We start from the raw sequence: 22,030 nt of genomic DNA, 5'->3' as shown, positions 1-22,030 counted from the left end.
AAAACCTGATTAATCGCCTTTAATAATTATCCATTCTTGTAACCTTGGTATAAGGTAAGGTAAAGGTAAAGTCGCCATCGTCCCAGGTGACCCTTTGAAGGGGCGAGCTTACTGGTGATGATTTTAACCTGAGGATCACCACACCTCAGGCGAGGGGCAAAGTTGAGAATGCGAGGCCTTCATGAATAACCTCAGCTGGTATGAAAACTGAACTCGTGCTGCGTCACAAACTAGCCGTCCAGCCAACTGAGCTAACCGACTCCCCTGACTTAGTATGCCGTGGATTCCACGAATAATGAATATCAACGTACTCAGCCGGTGTAAGATGTTCTACTGTTTAATAAATATTTTACATGTAAATCACATTTTACTGTAAAACACTAATATGTACCAATTTATCATACCACGTGGAAAAGGACCCCATATATTTTTGTTTTTTTTGATTGTAGAAAAAGCATGTACAATTTGCATTGGAAACATAAATGTTGGCCACGATCACAATAAAAAAGCTAATGCCTTTAGGTAAAGGATACAGTCATTTTGAATGCAAGTGTTTTATGGGGAGCATTTCCCATTTCTCATGAGAACTTGTACTGCTCACAAAGTTTTAATATCCAGTTACAAGTGAAAGTCTCCACAACCAAGACATATAATGCTACAGTCCTCATTGATGGCCATGTCATTAAAATGATTCGGGATTTTCAGCATATAGCAAGAAATTAGTTTTAAAAATTGTTAACTTTTGAGTTCAAAAGTTAAAGAGCATCGCAGTTAAAAGAAATGAAGGTGAAACATAAAGTCAGCCAACAATACACAGACCTTACAAAACAAAATTCATTCTCTGCAACAGTCCATCTGTTGCTATGGAAATACTCAGGCAGCTAAATGTTTGCTCATCGGGAAGATCACTCCACTGTTGGATTACTGGAGAATATTATCCACAGGAATAGATTGAAACTATACACATCATCTGTTCAAATGTGAATTTTAAAATAAAGTCAATCTTTCTTCCCTTTAAATGCACCTTACGTTCTGTGGCAAGTCAAAATTTAAGAAAATAGTATAAAACCTCATACAACTGACCCCCAACAGATGAACTGTATTGTCCTGCAAACTTTAATACTGTCATAACAAATTTAAGGCACCTTAGATCATATGCTTGTTACTTTCAGTATAAACCATAAAATCTCAACACGCTGTGATAGACAATTTAAGTAAACCAACCCACAATGCGCAGGTTCATTTTCTTTTGTGATTATTTTTCTCTTTAGGGTTTTGTCTCAATAATAGCATAAAGTGCATCAGCATGATGATAAAGATTCAAATGCAGTTCCTGTACTGGACATTTATGCTAATATGTATCACTGACTCGGCATGTGCTCTTTGCTAGACTTGTTAAGCTGCTGGCCCCCGCCATCACAAAACAAGCTGATTCGAATTTTGCTTCCTTTACAGAACAAAGTTTGTGATCGCCTGCAGGTTGCTTTAATATGCCAGACTCTAACAGAGATTCAGCTGGAATCATCCCATCGTTTCTGACGCCAGTTGCACTACAATCAACCCCCTTATCACTGCACATAAGAGGGTGGGACCTTTCACTGGAAGTATGTTTTGCTGCACTGCTTCCCTTTTGATGCTCATCTTCCTCATTGATTTCCTTATCGTATAATTTTCCAATGTTCTCATAAATGTCAGATACTGCACTGGTTGCCACGTCAATCCGGGGATGCGCATTATGGGCTCCATAAACTTCGGAACAGTCCATGCCCTGGCGGGAACAGCTAGGCAGGGAAGAGGGAGCCCCCTCCCCATTATAGACAGAGTAAGGTATCATTGAATACTGATTACCGCAGTCTTGGTAAAAGCAACAATCATGCAAACTGCTGTCATACTCTTTGGCAATCCGCAGTCGCTTCCTATAGGTCGATTCCTGTGATCCAAACCAATCATTGGGTGGTGTCTCCCCAAAAGAGCAGGCAGACAAGTACCAGTCGTTCTGCATTTCTCCTCGAATCCGTTTCAGCAAGTTGTTGATCAGTACTGAACGTCGCAGAAACACTTCTGGATCTTCAATAAACCTTAGTTTTTCCAGTGATAAACGAAGTATGTGGGTGCGATCCTCAGGAACAGCCAAGCTCCGCGCCTAAACAACAGAAATAAGTCAACAAATACTGCAAACAGCCATTCCCTACAACATGGCAACACTAACTGTTGGGCCTACTATCATACCTAAGCCTATATTTATTACACAAATTTAAGCCACTTCTTTTAAACAATTCAATTATAATTGAGATCAAATATGTACATTCAGCATCAACCAGTTATGAACATCAATGTAAAACTCCAAGGATTTTCTGCAATGGTGGGTGGAAAGGAGGATCGATAAATACATATCAAAAGGTTGCATTTTTCTTTGCCCCCGAGAATATGGTTTCACCATCAAATGTCATCAGCCCCCAATCCCTGCATAATTTCCCCTTGTTGGTTGTTCCCACCTCAAATGCCACCCATATTTGAGAAGACCCAAATAAGTGCTTCTCTTGATCAGGTTTTGGGAAATATGCAGAAGTAGTGGACTAAAAACTCCTTATTTAATATCCTTCTTCATTTAAGTCTCTCGTGAGTAGTCCAGTCTCACATAATTGGCTTCTCAAAGAAATGGAGAGCTCGTTGAGTTGTGATAACGATTGCTAAACTGACCAGACTAAACATTGATGTTAATATTGATAATTAACAAATTAACAACTTATCCTGTTCCCTTGGGTTAATTCCAAGAATGTTGAAATATTCAGATGTCTATTAAAAAAATCACTTATATATCCTGTTAATATATTGGTTGGAATAACAAAAGTGCATGTGAAATTTCACTAATGATAGGTACAAAACAAGAACAGACGCGATCATTTCTGTTATCTTAAAGGCCCAAGTAACAGGGTAACATTTCAGCATAGATGTAATATATGACTCAATTCCCAGGAGATATGGCTAGAAGAAATAAAAAGAGGGAAAAATGAAACTAGACCTAACCTACTGCCAAGCTAGAAGTTAAATTAAAATGGAACTGTAATGAATTTGTGTAACCTACTCTTTGGCAGCAGGTGTGAGCAGGTGGATGAAGATCTCCATCTTCCACATATTTCCGTTTGAAGTATGCTATCTTGGACGTTGTTAGAAAATTTGAGATTCCTTTGCAAGGTGATTCTGTTGAAATAAATCAAATATAGCTGCTACATATGGTTGAAAACTTTCTCAGATTTTCATTTTAATTTCTTCCTATGCAAATTGATTGACAATTAATACAGTTAGTCTCATATTTCCTTGGGTTAATCCAAGATCACTAAATTATTCAGATAAAATATTTTATCACATATATTCTATTAGCATATTAGTTGGAGGGGAAAATACATTTAAAATTTCAGTATGATACGTGCACAATACTAACAAACACAATCATTTCTGATGTCTTAAAGGAGAAGTAACAGGATTACATTTCAGTATAAATGTAATTATTAGGCATTCCAGTTAATTATAATAGCTGCACCGTTTTTAATTTTAATATTTTGTTTGAATATTATTTCAAAGAGTGTTTGAATGAGCCAGTTCCACTGGACCACTTTTGTCTCATAGAATGAGAGACAAGACAAAACATTGGCTCCTTATTATGTAGTCCTTTAATTATAGTATCTGTTGTCAGTTAGGCCAGTTTAATAGAATTTACAATAGCCTGCAGGGTGAATCCAACATTATTAACCTCTGATCTATTTTGAACAGCTATATCTCATGATGAGATGCTTGTTAACTATGACAATAGCATTTAAAATGACACAATGACAAATACAGATTCTGATTTTCATTACAAATATAACTAGTATACGATAAGGAATTAATGACTTTTTTTTACTGTTCTTTACCAAACAAAGACTCCCAGGGAGAAAAATTGTTTATCGCTCACGGTAAATGTTGTGTGAGGGAAAATATATTTGATGTGCACACACTGGAAAGCACTATTTTACTCCTGAATTTCTGCATGACAGGGTGCATTTCAGTGTTAAAGGAAAAAAGAACTTGCAGTTTTATGGCACCTTTCACAACCTCAAGGCATCTCAAAACACTGTACAGCCAATTAAGCACTTTTGACGTGTAGTCATGATTGTAATTGAGAAATCCTGGAAGCCAATTTGCCTACAACACGTTCCCACAAAGAACAATAAAATAAGCAACAAGTTTTACATATTGGTTGGGGAAAATGTGTTAGCCTGGACACCAGAACAACATCCCTGTTCTTCTTCACTTAGTGCCCTGGATCTTTTATGAGAGGGTGATGACTTCTTGGTTGAAACATTCTCATCCAAATGAAAAAATGTAAATCCAACATATAATATAAATTGCTAAATAATGCAACAGGGGATGAGATTAAAACTAGTAAAATGCGAATGTAGGATTGATATCTGGAAATTCTTTTTTCACACAGAGGGTGATGAATCTCAGGATTGAGTTCCTAGATAAAGAATGGTAGAAAGAAATTCTTGCATCATTCAAGATTGGATGCTTCAGTGACAAGGGTCCCTAGAGTGCTTCTGGATTGATGAATTGAGATGTCCAAATCCTCTTTAAGCCATAAATATCTCCTACTCTTGTGAATGTCAAGTTTATTAATTTTCAGTTGATCTATTAGTGACATACTAACTCAGTGTACACAATAATTCATGATACAATACCATGTTTAGAGAATTACTTGGTACTTTTAAATAGCTCAGCCTTCTCTTGTGCAGATCATATCAATATAATAAATGGCCATAAAATTAAAGCTTGCACATTTTTTGGATCCAAAGAAGTACAGGACAGCCTGCAGTTCTCTGCAATCTCCTTTCTAATCAAAACATTTGCCTCATCTTCCTTGTCCATTCATGTGCTGGATTTTATCTTTTCAGGTCATTTTAAATGCCTTTCAATTCTGTCCACTGCTCCAATAGGTTTTCCCAAACTAAGACTACAAGATTAAGATAAAATACTGTGAATGTTGGAAGTCTGAAATATAATCAGAAGATGTTGGAAATGCTCATTAGGACTATCAGCATCTGTTGAAGAGTGAAAATTAGTTCATGCTATTTTACTGACCAGTGCTGATGATACATCACCAACCTGAAACGCAGTGTCTCCATCGATGTTTCCCTGACCTGTAAGCATTTTCTGTTCCTATGGCTTATATGTATTCACCATAATGATATCAGGGAATAAAGGCTTTAATCATGAGGACAAATAGCAGACCCTAGGTTTTTATTCCTTTCAAATGAGGGGTGATCTAATTGAGGTCCAAAACAGCGAAAGAGATTTGATGGAGCAGGTACTGAGAAATTATGGGGGTCATTTTTAGGCCTCGCCATGCCTGGCGCAGATCGTGCCAATCCCGGAAAATAGAGTGTGGGCCTAAAAATGTGCTTTGCGCCCGGCGTCAAATGTTTTGCAGTCATCCTGGTCCCTTTCTATTGACAAAACTGGGTTGTGCCCGGAAAAGGTGCAAGGCCGTGCAAGGCCAATTAGCACATTTAAAGTAGCATTTAAATATATTTGGGCCACTTGACACTGGATTCTCCCAATTCCTGGAATCTTCTGACCCTTGGGTGCAGCACGGGCCTGGCGAGAATCACTACTGGTCTCCACTAGCGGAGACCACGGGGGGGGAGAGATCATTGAAGCCTCCAGGTGGTCGGGTACATGGCTGGGCAGTGCCCATCTGGCATAGCTAACCTGGCACACTAGCACTGCCAACTTGATATACTGGCAGTGCCCATCTGGCTGTGCTAACCTGGCATGGAGCAATGTCAAGGGGTGGGGCCTGAGAGGGGACTGTAAGGGGTATGCTATGCAGGGGGGGTTGTGAAGGGGTGGGGCATGAAGGAGGGGCATGTCAGAGGTCATGAAGGGGGACTCATTGGGAGGGCCCCAATGCCAGTGATCCTTGTTGTGGAGGGGTGGGGGAGAGACATGCTGCGGCAGGAGGGTGGGTGTCCCGATGTCCGTGGGGGGATGAAGGGCGGGGGGGGGATTGTGAGATCAGGACACCCTTTCAAAACAGTGCCCGATTGCTTTGCAGCTGCATTCACTGGCATGTTTAGGTAGTGCCCCTTCCAGAACCAGTGCACAACTCACCACTCTCCCAAAAATGAATAAGTGTGGAATGAGTGCGGTCTGGACTGCGCCGGACAGAATGGCACAGACCGCTCCGATTTTCTTGCCATCATGACATTTTCAGAAAATCAAGCCCTATATCATCTAATGGAGAATTCAGAGCAAAAGGGATTCATCAAAACTCCAGGACAGCATGGTGACACCATGGTTAGCACTGCTGCCTCACATGCCAGGGACCTGTGTTCAATTCCAGCCTTGGATCACTGTCTGTGTGAAGTTTGCACAGTCTCTCTGTGTCTGCATGGGTTTCCATCCACAGTCCAAAGATGTGCGGGTTAGGTGGATTGGCCATACTCAATTGCCCCTTTGTGTCAGGGGGATTAACAGGGCAAATACGTGTGGTTATGGGGATAGGGCCTGGGTGGAATTGTTGTCAGTGCAGGCTGGATGGGCCGAATGGCCTCCTTCTGCACTGTAAGGTTTCTATGTTTCTAAGGCCTTTTAACACTGGAATCAGGAAGCACTTATTAGTCAAAGAGTTATGAAAATATGGAACTCACTTCCTTAGAAGGCTGTTGGTGCTAGGTTAATTGAACTGTTCAAGATTGAGGTTAGTCGATTCCTCTTGGGAAGGGAATAATGGGATATAGAATTCAGGTACAACTGATGGAACCAAAGACTGCCAAGATTATATCAGTTTCTTCTTTCCAAAAACACTTTTTCTTGTGTGATAGAACACGTGTAATGTGCTAGACTAAACCCTCAATATTATGAAACTCTGCTTCTGCACAGAATTTTGCTTGACAAAATCACAGATGAGAAATTAACCTGATTCCTTAGTGATCCCTACTTTTCACCAATTGAAGGAATAGCTAGAAAATGGAAAGCTTCATGTGTTGAAAGTACTGAGCTTGATGCTGGTTTCTCTGCTCTATGTGCCCCATGCAAAATCTTTCAATTTAGAGTCTCATTTATTTATATTGGTGAATTGGTGGTTCAGAATGCAAAAATTGAGTCACGTATGCTCAATAGGGGCGGCATGGTAGCACTGATGCCTCATGCCACACCTGGTTCAATTCCAGCCTTGGGTGACTGACTGTGTGAAGTTTGCACATTCTCCCCGTGTCTGCGTGGGTTTCCTCCGGGTGCTTCAGTTTCCTCCCACAGTCCAAAGTTGAGCCGGTTAGGTGGATTGGCCATTTAAATTGCTCCTTAGTGTTCCTAGATGTGTAAATTAGGGGATTAGCAGGGTAAATATGTGGGGATACGCGATAGGGCCTGATTAAGATGCTTTGTCAGAGAACTGGCGCAGACTCGATGGGTCGAATGGCCTCCTTCTGCATTGTAGGGATGTGATGATAGAGATCCACTGTTCAATCAAATTAAATGCACAGTTAAAAAAAGGCTAAAACTTCCATTCTTTTGTTTAGCAGTTTACTCTATTAACCAGAAAGCAAAATAATGTTTTTTCCCTATTTTTTGTTTACTCCCTTCCTTTCACAAAGATGTTGATTTCTGTGAGTATCAGTATAATATAAACTAGCCATTAATCAGGTAGACTTACTGTCTATGGGTGAAGCTTGACTCTAGGCATTGGAAGGCTCTTTAATGGAGATAGAAAATCATTTAACCCAGGCCTATCCTCATGTAAAATTGATGTGTGAATTCTCTTCCACAAGTTGTTGGATAACAGTTTCTGCTTCTGCTTTAGTTGTGTCAGCATCACAGACTAATACCTGTATTCTTCAAACCTGTATATGAGTAGCACTAGCTAAATTAGACATGGCTTACTGAAGTTATAGTCCTGATCATGAAAACTCTTAAATGGAAATAATCTAAAGGTGGGTCTTACAGATTTCAAGAGACGGGACTGTGACTATTTCCACTGGCAGTTTGTTTCAGCATGAGATTGTTCTTGGGAACAAAGAAAGTTAATACACTGTCTTGGAAACAGATAGTCCTTGTAGTTTGGGTCGATGACTACCTCATGCTTTGTCATTGCCAGAGGGCACCAAGAACTTGTTTTTGTCAATTCCCATCAGTCCATTACATATTTGATAGAACATAGTCTATTTTTTCCTGCTCTTGCTCTCAGTCCAAATCTTTGATCAAGGATATGACACTATTGTATTTCTGATTCATGGAGAATTGATGGATTGCTTCAATCTTATTTACATCTTTTTACCACCTAAGGATCTAACACATAACTTACAAACTGCAGGACTGGACGAACAAATATTTGGTAAGCTATAACACCGGTATATCTGTTGCAATATCAAAGGCTCCTCCTCAGAAATCCAAGAATCCTCTTTTCTTTGGAGGTTATCTGCTGAATCCCAGCATTGGAATTCTACTTGATATTCCTGCCCAGGAGCATTGGACCAATTACAGCAGAACTACTAACTACATAAACTTGCAGTCCATTCCTGAATTCTCACTGTTCCAAATGATGATCTGTTTGCTGCTGCCTCACAGAGCCAGGGACCCAGGTTCGATTCCCTGCTTGGGTCACTGTCTGTGCAGAGTCTGCACATTCTCCTCGTGTCTGTGTGAGTCATGTTTTCATTTTGTGGTAAATCAATTCACGCACTAACCTTGGAATGTAGTGTGCCTCGTGGATATGGACACTTTTGTTTCATTGTTCTTAAGTTATTAATGCTGAATACTGCCAGTAATGCTCACAGAATACAATGAGGATAACATGATAAAACTGAGGGCACCTCCAACTGAACTATAAGATTCCAGCTGAGGCGTTCAGAACATTTTGAAAACTACGGGAGAAAAGATGAAGGAGTTCATGTTAGGCAAAACATTCTGGAAATGCGCAGAAGCCCAGTCAATAGCTGGTAAAGTAAGTTAACACTGAGATGGGGCACTATATCAAAACTGGTTAAACCTGAAAAATTGGACTATAGTTTTTTTTTCTGACCTCTTATCAATTCCTATCAGTTTTTGATTCTATTTCAGATTAAAAGCACTTGTGCTTATTCATTTTAGCACTGTTTATTTTTATTCTTGATACAGAGATTGTTACCTAACTTCACCAGGAGTATCCAGGTCAGTAAGTTCCTTTGCTGTTAATTATATTAATTATTTGGTGTCAATGCTATTTCAAGAGTTTGGTGATGGAAAATGTGAAGGGATAATGGATCTGTGATATAGTACAGTGTATCATTATTCTGACAGGTAATTGTATACTATTTATATCTGGAATTAAGAATCTGCTGATGACCATGTATCGACCGTGGGCATTGCTGGCCAGCCAGCAACTCCCATGTCCCACGAATGAATAAAAACTATTATTTATAGAGGTCAGGGTATACTGCAAACAAAATTGTCAGTGCTTGACACCAGACCATAGAATGGAGGATACCATGCAAATCTTTAATTCGTCTCCTGACCATCATATATTGCATATTGTACTCTGTACACTTTTTTTGCTGGGCAGCTGGTGATAAAAATATAAGGGGATTTGAAATGAAGCATGGATTTTTGATTTCCAAGATGAAGTATAACAATAAAAATCTCCCATCCCTAGAGTAGAAACACAAAGCACAATCTCGTGCAAGAACAAATATTACAAAAAGGTTTTGTCAAAGTTTTTTGTCTTGCACTCATCGGCACAATTGCAAGGATACCAACTTTATTCTGTATGAGAAGAGAGTGCTGATTAGTTGGCAAAAAGGCTCTAATTGGGAGAGGCACTGCCATGGAGAATGCATCAGTTAATGACAACTGACAGTTAACTGCCAAGCATTGTTTGAAAGTTTAAATCAGACAGCTTGACTCTGATTGGTCAAGGCATTGCCCTGAGGAATGAACCAGCAGATTGCGGTCACTTATTTGTGTACATATTCTTTCTGTCTGCAAAAAACAGGGCTCTGTCTATTAATGTATGTAGTTTCCAGTACATGCAAATGCACCACACTAAGCCCAACTAACAATTTTAAATTGGTTGTCAGCATCTTTGGCACATTGAGAATTACTTAGCAAATGCCATCCAATCGCAGAATCAAATCCAATGTGGACACCTTGTTTTGAGTTTTGCAAGCACAGGCTGGTGGGTACAGGCTGTACCTTGCCTGTTGCAAATAGCAGCTGGGTGACACTGTTTGATGCGATCTGCCAGTATTTAGTGTGTACGACCTACATACCCAGCATCACATTGGCACTGAAATTCAAATGCTACATTACTCTTCATTATGTGATAGGCAGAAAGTCATTTGCATTTGATGGCAGCATCCTGTTAGCGGTGAATACAATTTGCGTTGCTACTGCGTAGTAGCAGTGTTAAACTGCCAACTGTTGCTCAATTTTTGAGATGCCTTGGCAGAGAATCCTTGGCAGTTAACTGTCAGTCATCATTAACTAGTGCATTCTTCATCGCAACACCTCCACTAATCAGGGTCCACTTGCCAACCAATCAACACGCTTGTCTCATACAGTATAAGGTCATTATCTTCTCTGAAATTGATATTCTTGTGATTATCCTGATGAGTGCAAGATGAAAAGCTTCGATAAAATGCCTTTTTTCAGCAATACTCATCTTGGAATCCCTACAGCACAGAAAGAGGCCATTCGGCCCATCAAGTCTGCACCGACCACAATCCCACCCAGGCCCTACCCCCATATATTTTACCCACTAATCCCTCTAACCTACGCATCCCAGGACACTAAGGGCAATTTTTAGCTTGGCCAATCAACCAAACCCGCACATCTTTGGACTGTAGGAGGAAACCGGAGCACCTGGAGGAAACCCACGCAGACACGAGGAGAATGTGCAAACTCCACAAGGACAGTGACCCAAGCCTGGAATCGAACCCAGGTCCCTGGAGCTGTGAAGCAGCAGTGCTAACCACTGTGCTACCGTGCCGCTCATGTTCTGTATTACCAAATGGCTCTACACATATTATAAAGTTACAATTTCTAACAAATGTAGAATATAGTGCTATGTATGTTAAACAACAGCTCACTGCTTATATAAACCAAGCTGTGTTTATTGTGATTTTAAAAATTGATAATGGATGAATTAAAATAGATTTTCATACTAATGAAATGATGCATTAAACTGACCAGCAAGACGTTCAAGTCCTGAACTTCCCAGGGTTTTCCCCAATCTCCTATCATAATTTTTGAAGGAGATGAGCAGAACTCCAAGACACTGTGTAAATTGCTGGTTTAAGCCAGGGATTTTGTCAATCTCAGACTAGAGGACCCTGCAGATATTCCAGCTGCGGGATTTTCCAGCCACACTCGCCCCCAAGACCAGAAAATCCCGCCTGAGGTCAACAGACATTTGCATGGCCCTGTCCTGCCCACTACGATTTCCATGGTGAACAAGACGGGAAAATTCTGCCCCAAATGTCAATTTATTCTGTTGTCACAAAACTCCGACTGTAAATTTAAGTGCACGTCCAATGGCTCCTGGAACACTGCGAATACTATATTTTCTAATTTATAAACAGGTGGAATCATGTGAAATGCAGAATAATAAATACCTAGGACAAATAAAAAGAAAATAATCATTTTAGTCTGGAAATTATAGGTCCACTAATCACAGGTAAAGTGTATGTTTCTAAAGGTTTCTGGGAAAATTGACATCTTCTGCCATAATATTAGTGCTTTTCAGTTTGTGGGTAAAAATGTAGGACTTCTTTCCCATAACGTGGGCCAGTCAATGAGAAGGAAGCAGCAACAAATCAGCTGTAAATTGTAATTAGAAGTTTGATTGATTTACCAGCATCTATAAGCCTTCTCCAAGGACTAAAGAGAGACGGTAAACAATTAACAGGATGATAATCTCCCACGGAAAGAAGTTCTCGGTGTACCAGAAGTGGGAGGAAGTAACTTGAAGCTGGGGACACTGATCAGTCAACATAGTCATAATGCAGTTGACTCACCCTCAGAGCAACGGCAACATAAAGTTCAGGGAAGTCTAAGCCAACAGGGAAGCACTGTAATCTTACAAACTGCCAACACACTTCAGACAGAATTTTCCATTCTGGAGACTAAGTTAGTGGTTGGCGGGAAAGTCAGTGTGATTCCTGCTGGGCAACAGGTTGGGTGAACACACACGATCTTCCACTTTTGAGCTCATTAATTATACATCAGCAAGCAGTTTGGTGAATCTCGTAGTGGAGAAGAGCAGGAAGTGGCCTGCCCCACCCTTACCGCTTGGGGTCAAAGGTCATGGCACCATTTTTCTGGGGCACCCAAACAGACATTCATTCATTCCAGGCCAGGAGATCCATGCTACTCCTCCAGAGACCTTGTGGCCACGGCTCATATGGAAGAAATTCACAGACGAGAGCAACCACATCCTGGGACCTACATGGGTGCCTCTGGCATTGCCTTTTGCTTATCTTTAGACAACAGCACCGCTGGCCATACACCCATTCTCGAGACAATGCTCACCGTTGCAGAGATCCATGTTTGCTGGAACCTTGACCCTGCAGCCTCTTGCTGCCCAGGCTCTTGCTCCTCTTAGCCCTGTGCAGACTGGTGACGCACCCTCATTCTCCTCATCTGGATTTGAGCAACCAGCATCATCGATGGCCTCAGTAGATGACCGAATAAGTGATACATTATGTGAACATGTCCTGTACTGGTCTCCTTCCATCTCAAAGCCAGCAGACCAGTGCTAAGCCCTGCACCTGACCTCTGTCTAGTCATGGCACCTACACCTCCCAGGTAAAGGCCATCCTGGAGAGCTAAGATGGGTGTCCCTCTTGTTCATACATGAATGTATATGGAGATGTTGCGTTTTGACCAGGGTGATGAGAGCCATGTGCAAGAAGCCTGAAGCAGACACTTTTCCGCTTGTCTCCGCTACCCTCAAGTATTTATAGAGAGACCATTGCCTTGACAGCATTGAGAGACTAACCACATGAGCCCTTCCAACCGTTACCATTCACTTGGGAGGTTTAGAGTTACAAGTTTGGCTGCCGTCCACCAACCGTGCCCCTTGGAGGCATCCACCTCCCTCCTCCCCTGCCTCCTATTGCAGTCAACACAAATGGTACAGAATGAATGGCAGCTCTACACCTTCCTGCAATCTTAATGTTATGAATCAGTAACAAACCTGCGGCTGTGTGGACTTTACCATAGAGCAAGAACACAACTGAGCAAGATGCTGAACTCTAAGCTCTGACGAAGGGTCATCTAGACTCGAAACGTTGGCTCTATTCTCTCCCCACAGATGCTGTCACACCTGCAGAGATTTTCCAGCATTTTCTGCTCTTGTTAGTTGTGTGAGTCTGATTCTCATTGTGTTGCATCTTCATTATTCAAGTGTCCCTTTAGCCAGCCACTTGTGCTGACCTTGAAACTCTAACCACCTGAAAAGACCCTCCTCTCACTTCGAGGACCTCACTGACTAACTGCGTGGTAAACATCAGATTTGCAAAATAGTGCACATCACATTCCAGACTCACCGCACCACCTTCTACCCTCCCGCTCTCACCCACTAACTTCCCCCATCACTCTTCACCCATCCAATATCACCATTCCTCTCGCCCCTGTTACCCTGGAACGTGTCACAATCCAGTGCCACATGCCTTCCCTCCCTGGCACCCATTACTGTCCCCATGCCCACCCTGATCCTCCCCCCTCCTCTTATCCGAGCCACTTTTCTAATTCCCCACCCGATGAGACTTTCAACCACCAGACTTTCAGTCTAAACCTGACATCCCACTGCCTCCAATCTCCCCTCTATTACTTTCCATCCTTTCATCAGGACCCTGAGTTCTCCTCCTGGTATCCCATAGTCGATACTATTGACCCTGCCCTCTGACATCCCCCCCACCCTTCCCCTTACGCTCTCCATCATCCAGCCCACCCTTCCCCCATAAGCCTACCTTCCCTGCCCAGCCTTCGCTTCCCCCCTACCCCACCCCACCTTCCGCCCTTCACCTGCCTCCCTTGTCCAGCCTTGCTGCAATATTTGCTAATGGCAAATATGGTGTCGAGTGGAGTGACACCAGGTCCCCAAGGAGAAAGCAGCATCTATGCACCTCAAAGTTGTGGAAGAGGGGAAGCCCACCAGGTGAAGCCACTTATGTACAGTCATAAAACTAAACATTCTGACTCCTCACTGGCGCGCAACTTAATTTGGAGGGCGACATTAATTCCAGCGAGATGGTCTTTTAATATGTATGAAATGCTAATGTTTGCAAATGAGGTCCCAACTCTGTCCGTCGGGAAGCTTAACCTGTCTTTAACCTGCCTTGAAAGTCGGGTGAACAGAATTCCAACAGTTTAACTTGCTGTCGGGAAACAGATATTTTGCCCTCCGCCATGATTCCTGCTGCTGGGGGATTGGAAAATTCCACCCTGCGTCTTTCCACAAAGATTCACACAGGAGGAAAGAGAGTCTGGGTGTCACACAGCTTAAAAGAAACTGCAAACACCAAGAAGCAGCATGACGTGAAGTCAACCTGTCAACGTTCATGTAACAGGCAATCGAGAAATAAAATATCCTGCGGTTGATTTGAGCTTTGTGCTGAATATTTATGCCGTTCCTTACAGCACAAGATAACAATAAATAGAATTAGAACAACTAAGTATGAAACGTCAATGTTTTTCACAGCTACGGTTTACTCTTTAAGAAACGTTGAAGCTATGAAATAGATCCTGGTAGGGCTATTTCATAGCCTACCAGGATACGAAATATGGCACAGTGGTTAGCACTGCGGCCTCACAGCGCCAGGGACCCGGGTTAGATTCCAGCTTCAGGTCACTGTCTGTGTGGAGTTTGCACGTTCTCCCCGTGCCTGCGTGGGTTTTCCTCCAGGTGCTCCGGTTTCCTCACACAGTCCAAAGGTGTGGGTTAGGTTGATTGGCCATGCTAAATTGACCCTCGTGTCGGGGTCAATTTAGCAATATGTGGGGTTACAGGAATAGGGCCTGGGTGGGATTGTGGTTGGTGCAGACATAATGGGCCAAATGGCCTCCTTCTGCACTGTAGGGATTCTCTGATTCTATTCTATGTCGGTCTTTCTGGCTGCATTGCTGGTAGCGCTGCTAATTTCATATTGGTGTTTTCACCCTAGTTTGTCATCCTGGTTGTCAATGTGCAAGCTAGAGCCTTGTTACAGAGCACAGAGCTCTGTTTCAAGGTACCAACATCCAGGTTTGATAAGTTTGAATTAGCATGAGCTTCATTGCACTTGTGCTCTGCTTCCACACACGATAAGCGCATCGGTATCACCAGCATTGGCAGGTCTCCTGATGCCATCTTTCATTCTCTTTCAAGTAAGGGTGACACAGATGGTAGCTTTGAAATAAAGGGATCCTCAGCACTTCTGGGGAAGCAAGCATTCTGCACATTCTATATTGTTCATTGTGTATAATGTTCTCACTGAAATATTTAAAAAATCATTTTTGGGAGGTCAAACAACACACAGGAGCTTGAATGGCAAATAGAGCGTTAGTCCCAGATCCTCTATACATTAGGTCCTACAGATTTCTGCTGCCCTCTCACACTGCTGCTGTTGGTCGGTGGCAAAAATAATACAATTGTTGGCTTGCAGAATAAAGCAAATGTGACATCCTTGATACATTGCAGACTGCCAACCCGGCTGACACTGCATGTTTCTCAGGACGAGTTGGAAGAGCTTTGAACATATCACTTAAAAACGAGAGAGCCAAACTTTGCTGGCCACAGATAGTGACATAGCGATGTGACACGCTTTACAGAGGTTTTGACGAAAGCATAGTTTTGCCATAGTATCTCTGTTAAACCCAAATGTCATGGTCTCATTATCTAAGCTGTGCTTGGTATGGATGGTCGTTGCATAACACAGTGGTAGAACGTGACAGTCCACAAAATTTGCCACCTGGTATCACTAGCAGCCTCTCCTTATTCTTGCAGGCTCTGCTCTGCCAAATCCAGTATTACTGAAGCCCCCTTGTACCAGGCAGCTGGAAAGTGGGAAAATATCAGTCCAAATTACCTTTAAACAAGGACTCCAGCTTGCTTCCTGTAAATTCACATCTGCTCCATGTGGATGAGCTGAACACTATACACCCAGTGGTGCTTTCCAACAACGATATGGTGTGACTGCCCCTTTAGGTATCAATCCAACCAGTTAACTCCGCGACTGAACTAGCTGATTGCAACAGCACTGGGATTCCTCCCTCCAGCAATTTTGGCTAGCTCAGGGGAAAAAAAAATTGGTAGGCTGTAACTGCACTCCACACACTGCTGCCCCCTCTTGTCCAGTTGGCATTGGTGCAAATGCAGTATGCCACCAGAAATTTCCAGACAAAACATAAGGTTAAATTAAATGCGACGAGAATGAAACAAAAGTCATTTGAGTCCCATCATATCATTACCAACTTGAAATCCCCGCTGGGGATTATTTTATTAACACACTCACTGTGAACTTAATTGTGTTATGAATCACATCTGTCTCTATGATGAGACTGGCTGGCAGTGTGGGTACCAACTTCCAGTACCCGCTTCGCTGTTAGTGCATGGTGCTATTTCGAATGAAACATTAATGACGGTGACATTATAACTGCCATTTTATTCAGAGGTAATTTGCAACTGGCTTCTGCAGAATTATATTCTATAAATATTACAACGACATTGCACACGTAATAGAAAGTTGCCAATTCTCCAGTAATACTGAAAAATATTCACATACAGGTCTGTGAAGACTAGTTGCAAGCAATGGATCAGGAGCTGAAACCTTTTAAAATGTATGGCAAGTCACTAATGTAAACAGGCTGTTGTAGGATGCCAGAGAAAGCAAAGTCTGTTTTCTCACATTTTTTTCCCCTGTCCATCTCGGCCCTCCCACTCACCCATCTTATAAATTGTGGTTGACTGGCGCAAAGTCACAGCTTTGGAGTGTACATAAAGCCGCACTCTCTCTCTCTCTCTCCCACACACACACACAGGATTATATCCCAAAAGGGAAACACGACCGAGATCGATGTCTGGGGTACCTGCTGCTGACTGACCTGTGGGCTCACCGTATTTAGTCTGGTTCGAGGTGGCTGTGGTTTTGCTGAAGGATTCCTCCCAGATGGGGACGTACTCCGGGATCTCTGAGGGTTCTTCAATGGGAAGATCGCATAATCTGCTCATCGAAATCACCAATGTCATTTCTCAGCCGAGGTGCTGCAGAATCAAATAGAGATAGAGAGAGAGACACTCACTTGGTCCACTGTGTGTGGGGAATGTGCGGCTGAACAAGGGGAAAGATCTCTGCAGTTTATTTGCTGCAACGCCTGGGGTTATTTCAGCTCCCAACCCACCCCCCCCCCCCTTGTCAATAAAAAAAAACAAACCCTCCGATTCAATCCTTCACTCAAGTGGGGCGATTACCCACCACTGCCCATTAACTTTAAACCAAATATCTACACGGCTTGGGATCCTTTCTATCGACACCAGGGTCATTTTCCTCCCCCCCCCCCCCCCCCACGGCAAAAGATGAGAATGTCTTACCAGTCATTCAGAGTGGACTCCGGCGGCAGTCCAGCCTGGGAAACTTGCGAGAAATGGACAGGATGTGAAACGACAGCAAAGAGCCCGGGTCCTGGAGTCACAACCCTGAGAGAACGGGACGGGAGAATTGGCTCAGAATTGTGTGTGTGTGTGTGTGTGTGTGTCTCGAGTCCCGGAGGAGCCAAGCACAACGTCAAAAGCATGCAGATTAAACAAGCATTGGTATTTGGGGGAGAACTAACTAGATGGAAGATAAACAAAACACATTCTCACCAGCCCTATCCCTCCTCCCCCCCCCCCCAACCACACATTCTGCTAAACGGTAAATAACTGGGCTAAACACAGCTTTCCAACCCAAGTGATTCCTTCTTTATTTTTCGCCATTCACCGCCAGATTTTTTATATATATATAATACAGATTACATCCTGCATTCCGTGAGGAGCCCTGGTTGCCAAATATACTTGGGAATCCGGTTGGTTCTGGCGTGGAATATTTTAAGGGAGGGTGCCTTTTGGAATTCCACACCACAGGCAAAAAAGGTAAATCCATTTTAACCTGAGTTTAGCTGGCAGTGTTGGGAGGAAAATTAAACTTTTAAACTGGATCCCCCTCCCCCCAGCAACCAAAGGAGCTGGTGTTACAGATCTCACACACGTACTGAGTGGTGAATGAGTCAAAATGGTCAAAGGATTGCGGACAAACTTTATTTTCCGTCCTACAAAAATGGATTTTTTTAAAAAAATGCACCTTCCCAATAAGCACACACTGGGAGGGGTGAGGGGGGTAAAACTAACGTCTGTTGGTCCATAATTTCCCCCCCCCCCCCTCCTCTGTCCGCTACGACTTCAAACAGTAAAAAGCGAACAAAAAAAAACACAAAATCCCAAAGACATACCTAATTGTGTCAGCAGCTCGGCTGGTGAAAGTGGCCCGGGACGCGGGGGAGCTAATAGCCACATTTCAGAGTGCTTACACTCATATCCCCAGGAATCCTACCTACAGTGTCCATTTCCCCATAGAAGGAAAACTGTTGAGACGCCGAATGAATGCTCCCAGTATTTGTGCGGAATGGGGCGGGGTCGCTTTAAGGATTGGTTGCTGACAAGTCCAGCCACACAGCAGCCCTTCATTGTCAAAAGCAGAGGGGCCCGGCCTCCCGGGGAAGCAGATTTTGCCATTCCTTTTATAGAGCAGATCTGATAGCCGCTTGTGACCACGCGGTCAGACGTGGCAACGGGGAGGGTTTTTTTTCTGTAAACTTACTCCCACCACCCCTGATTTCCGGATGTTAGTCTCCCCCCCCCCCCCCCCATAGATAAATAAATCAGACAGGGGTTCAACCCTGGCAACATCGTGCTTCCCTCCAGGGCGACAAAACCTATCGCTGCATCAGCAATGCATTTGCCCTCGACACCCTCCCAGCGCGATTTGCATCAAGCTCGGCCAGTTTGTGTAGAACTACACACCGGGCTGAGAGGGAGAGAGAGCAGAACCCTCCCTGCACAGGGTCCCAGCTACTGCTGGACCAGATCCTGGGAGAAAGACCTACCTCCCCCCCGAGCTCCACTCCAACCCACACACACACACCCATCAACAGGGGCGCTCCCTGCAACACCTTCTGTGCGCCCTGCAACCCCCCCCCAATGTGCAGAGCAATCATCCACTGGCTCACATCTGGAAGTGACCCCAGATGCACGGTATTTAATAGGGGCCAGCCCTTCACTCACTCACTGGTGCCCGTCCTCGGCTCGGTGGATGCTGCAAGGACATTTGACAGCTTCCCTCCGGGCTCTGAGCGAGTTGAAATGCAGGGCGTCAGTGTTGCTTCGGATTCAAATAGCCTGGCAGACCGCACCTCGCCCTCCCATTCTTTCCTTTTTCCAAAAAAAACCATGCTCGAGCAAGTACTCGGATTAGGGAGGCCAATTTGTGTCTGCCAACCGCTTTCTTGGGGAGGCTATTGCGCTGTCTTAAAGGCGATACTGACCCACCGACCTGAAACATGGACTGTTTCTCTGACCACATGTACTGCCCGACCTGCTGAGTATTTGCAGCAGTTGCAATTTTTTAAAATTCAGATTAGGAAACAAGCCCCTTAATGTCACTCATTAATTAATATACCCTAACTGACACAATGGCTTCAGTTAAAAATCTTACAAGACAACCGGCACAGAATTGGGATGGGTTTGTGCCCATCCTTGGGCGCGATGAGTGCCCTTCGAACCCCCAAGATGGCATCCATGGCCAGAGTGTACTCTATTGAGCACATGGTGTGCACTCCATAGTGGTGGGCCCAAAAATGCAATGAATGTGGTCTGAAGCATGCAGAACTGGGCAGATGGTGCTATCAGTTAGTGTGCAGGTCTCATTTTGATGGCGGCAGTGCCACTTTGGAGCTCAACATTCCAGGTAACATCTCTTAACTTTGCATAGGTGAACACAAGTTTAACGGGACCCCCCCCCCCCCCCCCCCCAGCATGATTTAAAGGGACCATCAACTACTTACAGGCTAGTTGCTGGTTGATTCTACAAATGTTTGTGTTTTCTATAGTTAGCTGAAGTTGTTGCCGTTTACAGTGAGTGGTGTCGCACGTGCTGAAGGAGCTTATGCTAAGTTTAGGTTTCTGCAGTTGGTCACAGAGGTGGGTGCACTCATAGGCATTCTCTTGGAATACAGCATGACCTGAAGAATGAATAGAGACACGGGCAGCAAGGCAACCTGCTGGAAGAGGAAGGGGAGAAGAGCTTTCGGCACAAGAGCATAACTGCCCAAGGTTTTCAGGGAACAATTCTCCTTACTGACCCTCAGCAAGTGAACAATGTGTGTGATTTCTGTGCTTCAGGAAGGATATCCTCATTGAAATTTACCATCTGCTGCAGACACAACAACAACCTGAGGGCAGGACAAGAGTTGCTCTGCCAATGGCTGTCAAGGTGACCGCAGCGATGAGCTTGTGGCTAAGCTGGAGATATTTACAACTTCTTTCAGTTTGCCTTCCACTGTTGCACAAGGAAGATCATTGGAGCTTTCTGTTCATTGAGAACTAATCACATTTCATTTCTTCTTGCCAGAGAGAAGCAGGCAGAGTGCGAGACGTCACTGGGACTGCAGGCTTCCTCAAGGTGCAGCATGTCATTGACTGCATACACATCAATTTGTGGACACTGCATAATAATTCTGCCTTACAATGGAACTGCAAGGAATCCCACTCCCTCAATATCCAGCAAGGGTGTGACCATAGAGAATCAATTCCTAGCATCCTGGGAGCAGTCATATCTTTATTCCTTGGCAGTTTGCTGTGCTTTTAAGCCACTCCGATAAATCAAAGGGTGGTTGCTGGGTGATGAGGGCCATCCATTGATGACATGGCCGATGACTCCGGTGCACAACCCATGCACACATGAGCAGTTTGAATTCAATCAAAGCCATGCTAACAGAAGAAATGTGATAGAGCAGACTGCTGGCATTCTGAAACAACGTTTCCTGGACTGGGCTGCACAGGACACCTGCTGGACTCAGCTGAGTGGGAGTGAGGATTTCATAGAATCCCTACAGTACAGAGGCCATTTGGCCCATCGAGCCTGCACCGACAACAATCCTACCTAGGCCCTAACCCTGTAACCCCACGTATTTACCCTGAATAAGGGGAATTTAACATGACCAATCAACCTAACCCACAAATCTTAGGAGTGTGGAAGGAAACTGAAGAAGACCATAGAAACCCTACAGTGCAGAAGGAAGCCATTTGGCCTATCGAGTTGCACTGACAACAATCCCACCCCAAGCCCTATCCCACAATCCCATACATTTACCCCACTAATCTCTCTAACCTACACATCCTGGGACACTATGGGCAATTTAGCATGGCCAATCAACCTAACCCACACATCTTTGGACTGTGGGAGGAAACCGCAGCTCCCAGAGGAATCCCACACAGACACAGGGAGAATGTGCAAACTCTACACAGTCATCCGAGGCCGGAATTGAACCCGGGTCCTTGGTGCTATGAGACAGCAGTGCTAACCACTGTGCCACTTTGGTGACCTGCTGCATGCTACCTTTGAGGAGCAGTCCTTGTCACCAATTATACGATGATCAGCTGAGGAGCAGGAGTATGAGCATGAGGAGATGCAGAGTATGTGGAGCAGGAGGAACATGCAACCTCAATGGACCTCTTTTGCCCAGGCTACCCCCAAGGAACTCATCTCAGTGCAATACCAGTAAACATCAAAGCCCAATTTCCCATTCACCGCACCCTACTTTCACCCTGAACTGATCATCACAATGTCCACTTCGCCAAGATGCAAAAACAAATGTCACCACAAAACTAATATTTCAAACCAAATTTATTAATGTAATCATTCCATAAGCAAATAAACATAAACTAATCACTTCTGCATTCCCTCAGTGCCTGTCTTTTGTGTCCCTTTGACTGCCTGGTGCT

At 43.7% G+C, this 22,030-nt stretch overlaps 1 protein-coding gene across 4 annotated transcripts; it reads right to left on the bottom strand.

Annotated features, from left to right (window-relative positions):
- Positions 1–321: 321 nt before the first annotated feature.
- On the bottom strand, positions 322–19,394 carry sertad4 (SERTA domain containing 4). 4 transcript variants are annotated; one of them, XM_078230543.1, is made up of 5 exons: positions 19,313–19,394; positions 17,585–17,689; positions 17,098–17,257; positions 3,086–3,201; positions 322–2,143 (listed from the first exon to the last, which is right to left on the bottom strand). In XM_078230543.1, the coding sequence occupies exons 3-5, from the start codon at positions 17,240–17,242 to the stop codon at positions 1,352–1,354; spliced, it is 1,053 nt and encodes a 350-aa protein (XP_078086669.1). In that variant the 5' UTR covers positions 17,243–17,257; positions 17,585–17,689; positions 19,313–19,394; the 3' UTR covers positions 322–1,351. The 4 variants fall into 4 exon arrangements, with proteins under 4 accessions (XP_078086669.1, XP_078086672.1, XP_078086670.1 ...); XM_078230546.1 differs by having other exon boundaries at positions 17,110–17,257; XM_078230544.1 differs by lacking the exon at positions 19,313–19,394 and adding an exon at positions 18,481–19,085 and having other exon boundaries at positions 17,110–17,257.
- Between the last annotated feature and the right edge of the window lie 2,636 nt (positions 19,395–22,030).

The sequence above is a fragment of the Mustelus asterias genome, chromosome 15 (assembly GCF_964213995.1).
Source record: "Mustelus asterias chromosome 15, sMusAst1.hap1.1, whole genome shotgun sequence".
NCBI lineage: Eukaryota > Metazoa > Chordata > Chondrichthyes > Carcharhiniformes > Triakidae > Mustelus > Mustelus asterias.
Note: the sequence above shows the minus strand (reverse complement) of the source record. Positions and strands in the feature narration are given on the sequence as shown.

What these genes read in the sequence shown, in the direction of transcription:
- sertad4 (XM_078230543.1), bottom strand. Translation starts at nt 17,242, where the DNA reads ATGACATTGGTGATTTCGATGAGCAGATTATGCGATCTTCCCATTGAA. An exon ending in TAAATACGGTGAGCCCACAG is followed by an intron (nt 3,202 to 17,097) that starts GTCAGTCAGCAG and finishes TTATTTCAACAG; the next exon opens with AATCACCTTGCAAAGGAATC. An exon ending in CTCACACCTGCTGCCAAAGA is followed by an intron (nt 2,144 to 3,085) that starts GTAGGTTACACA and finishes TCTGTTGTTTAG; the next exon opens with GCGCGGAGCTTGGCTGTTCC.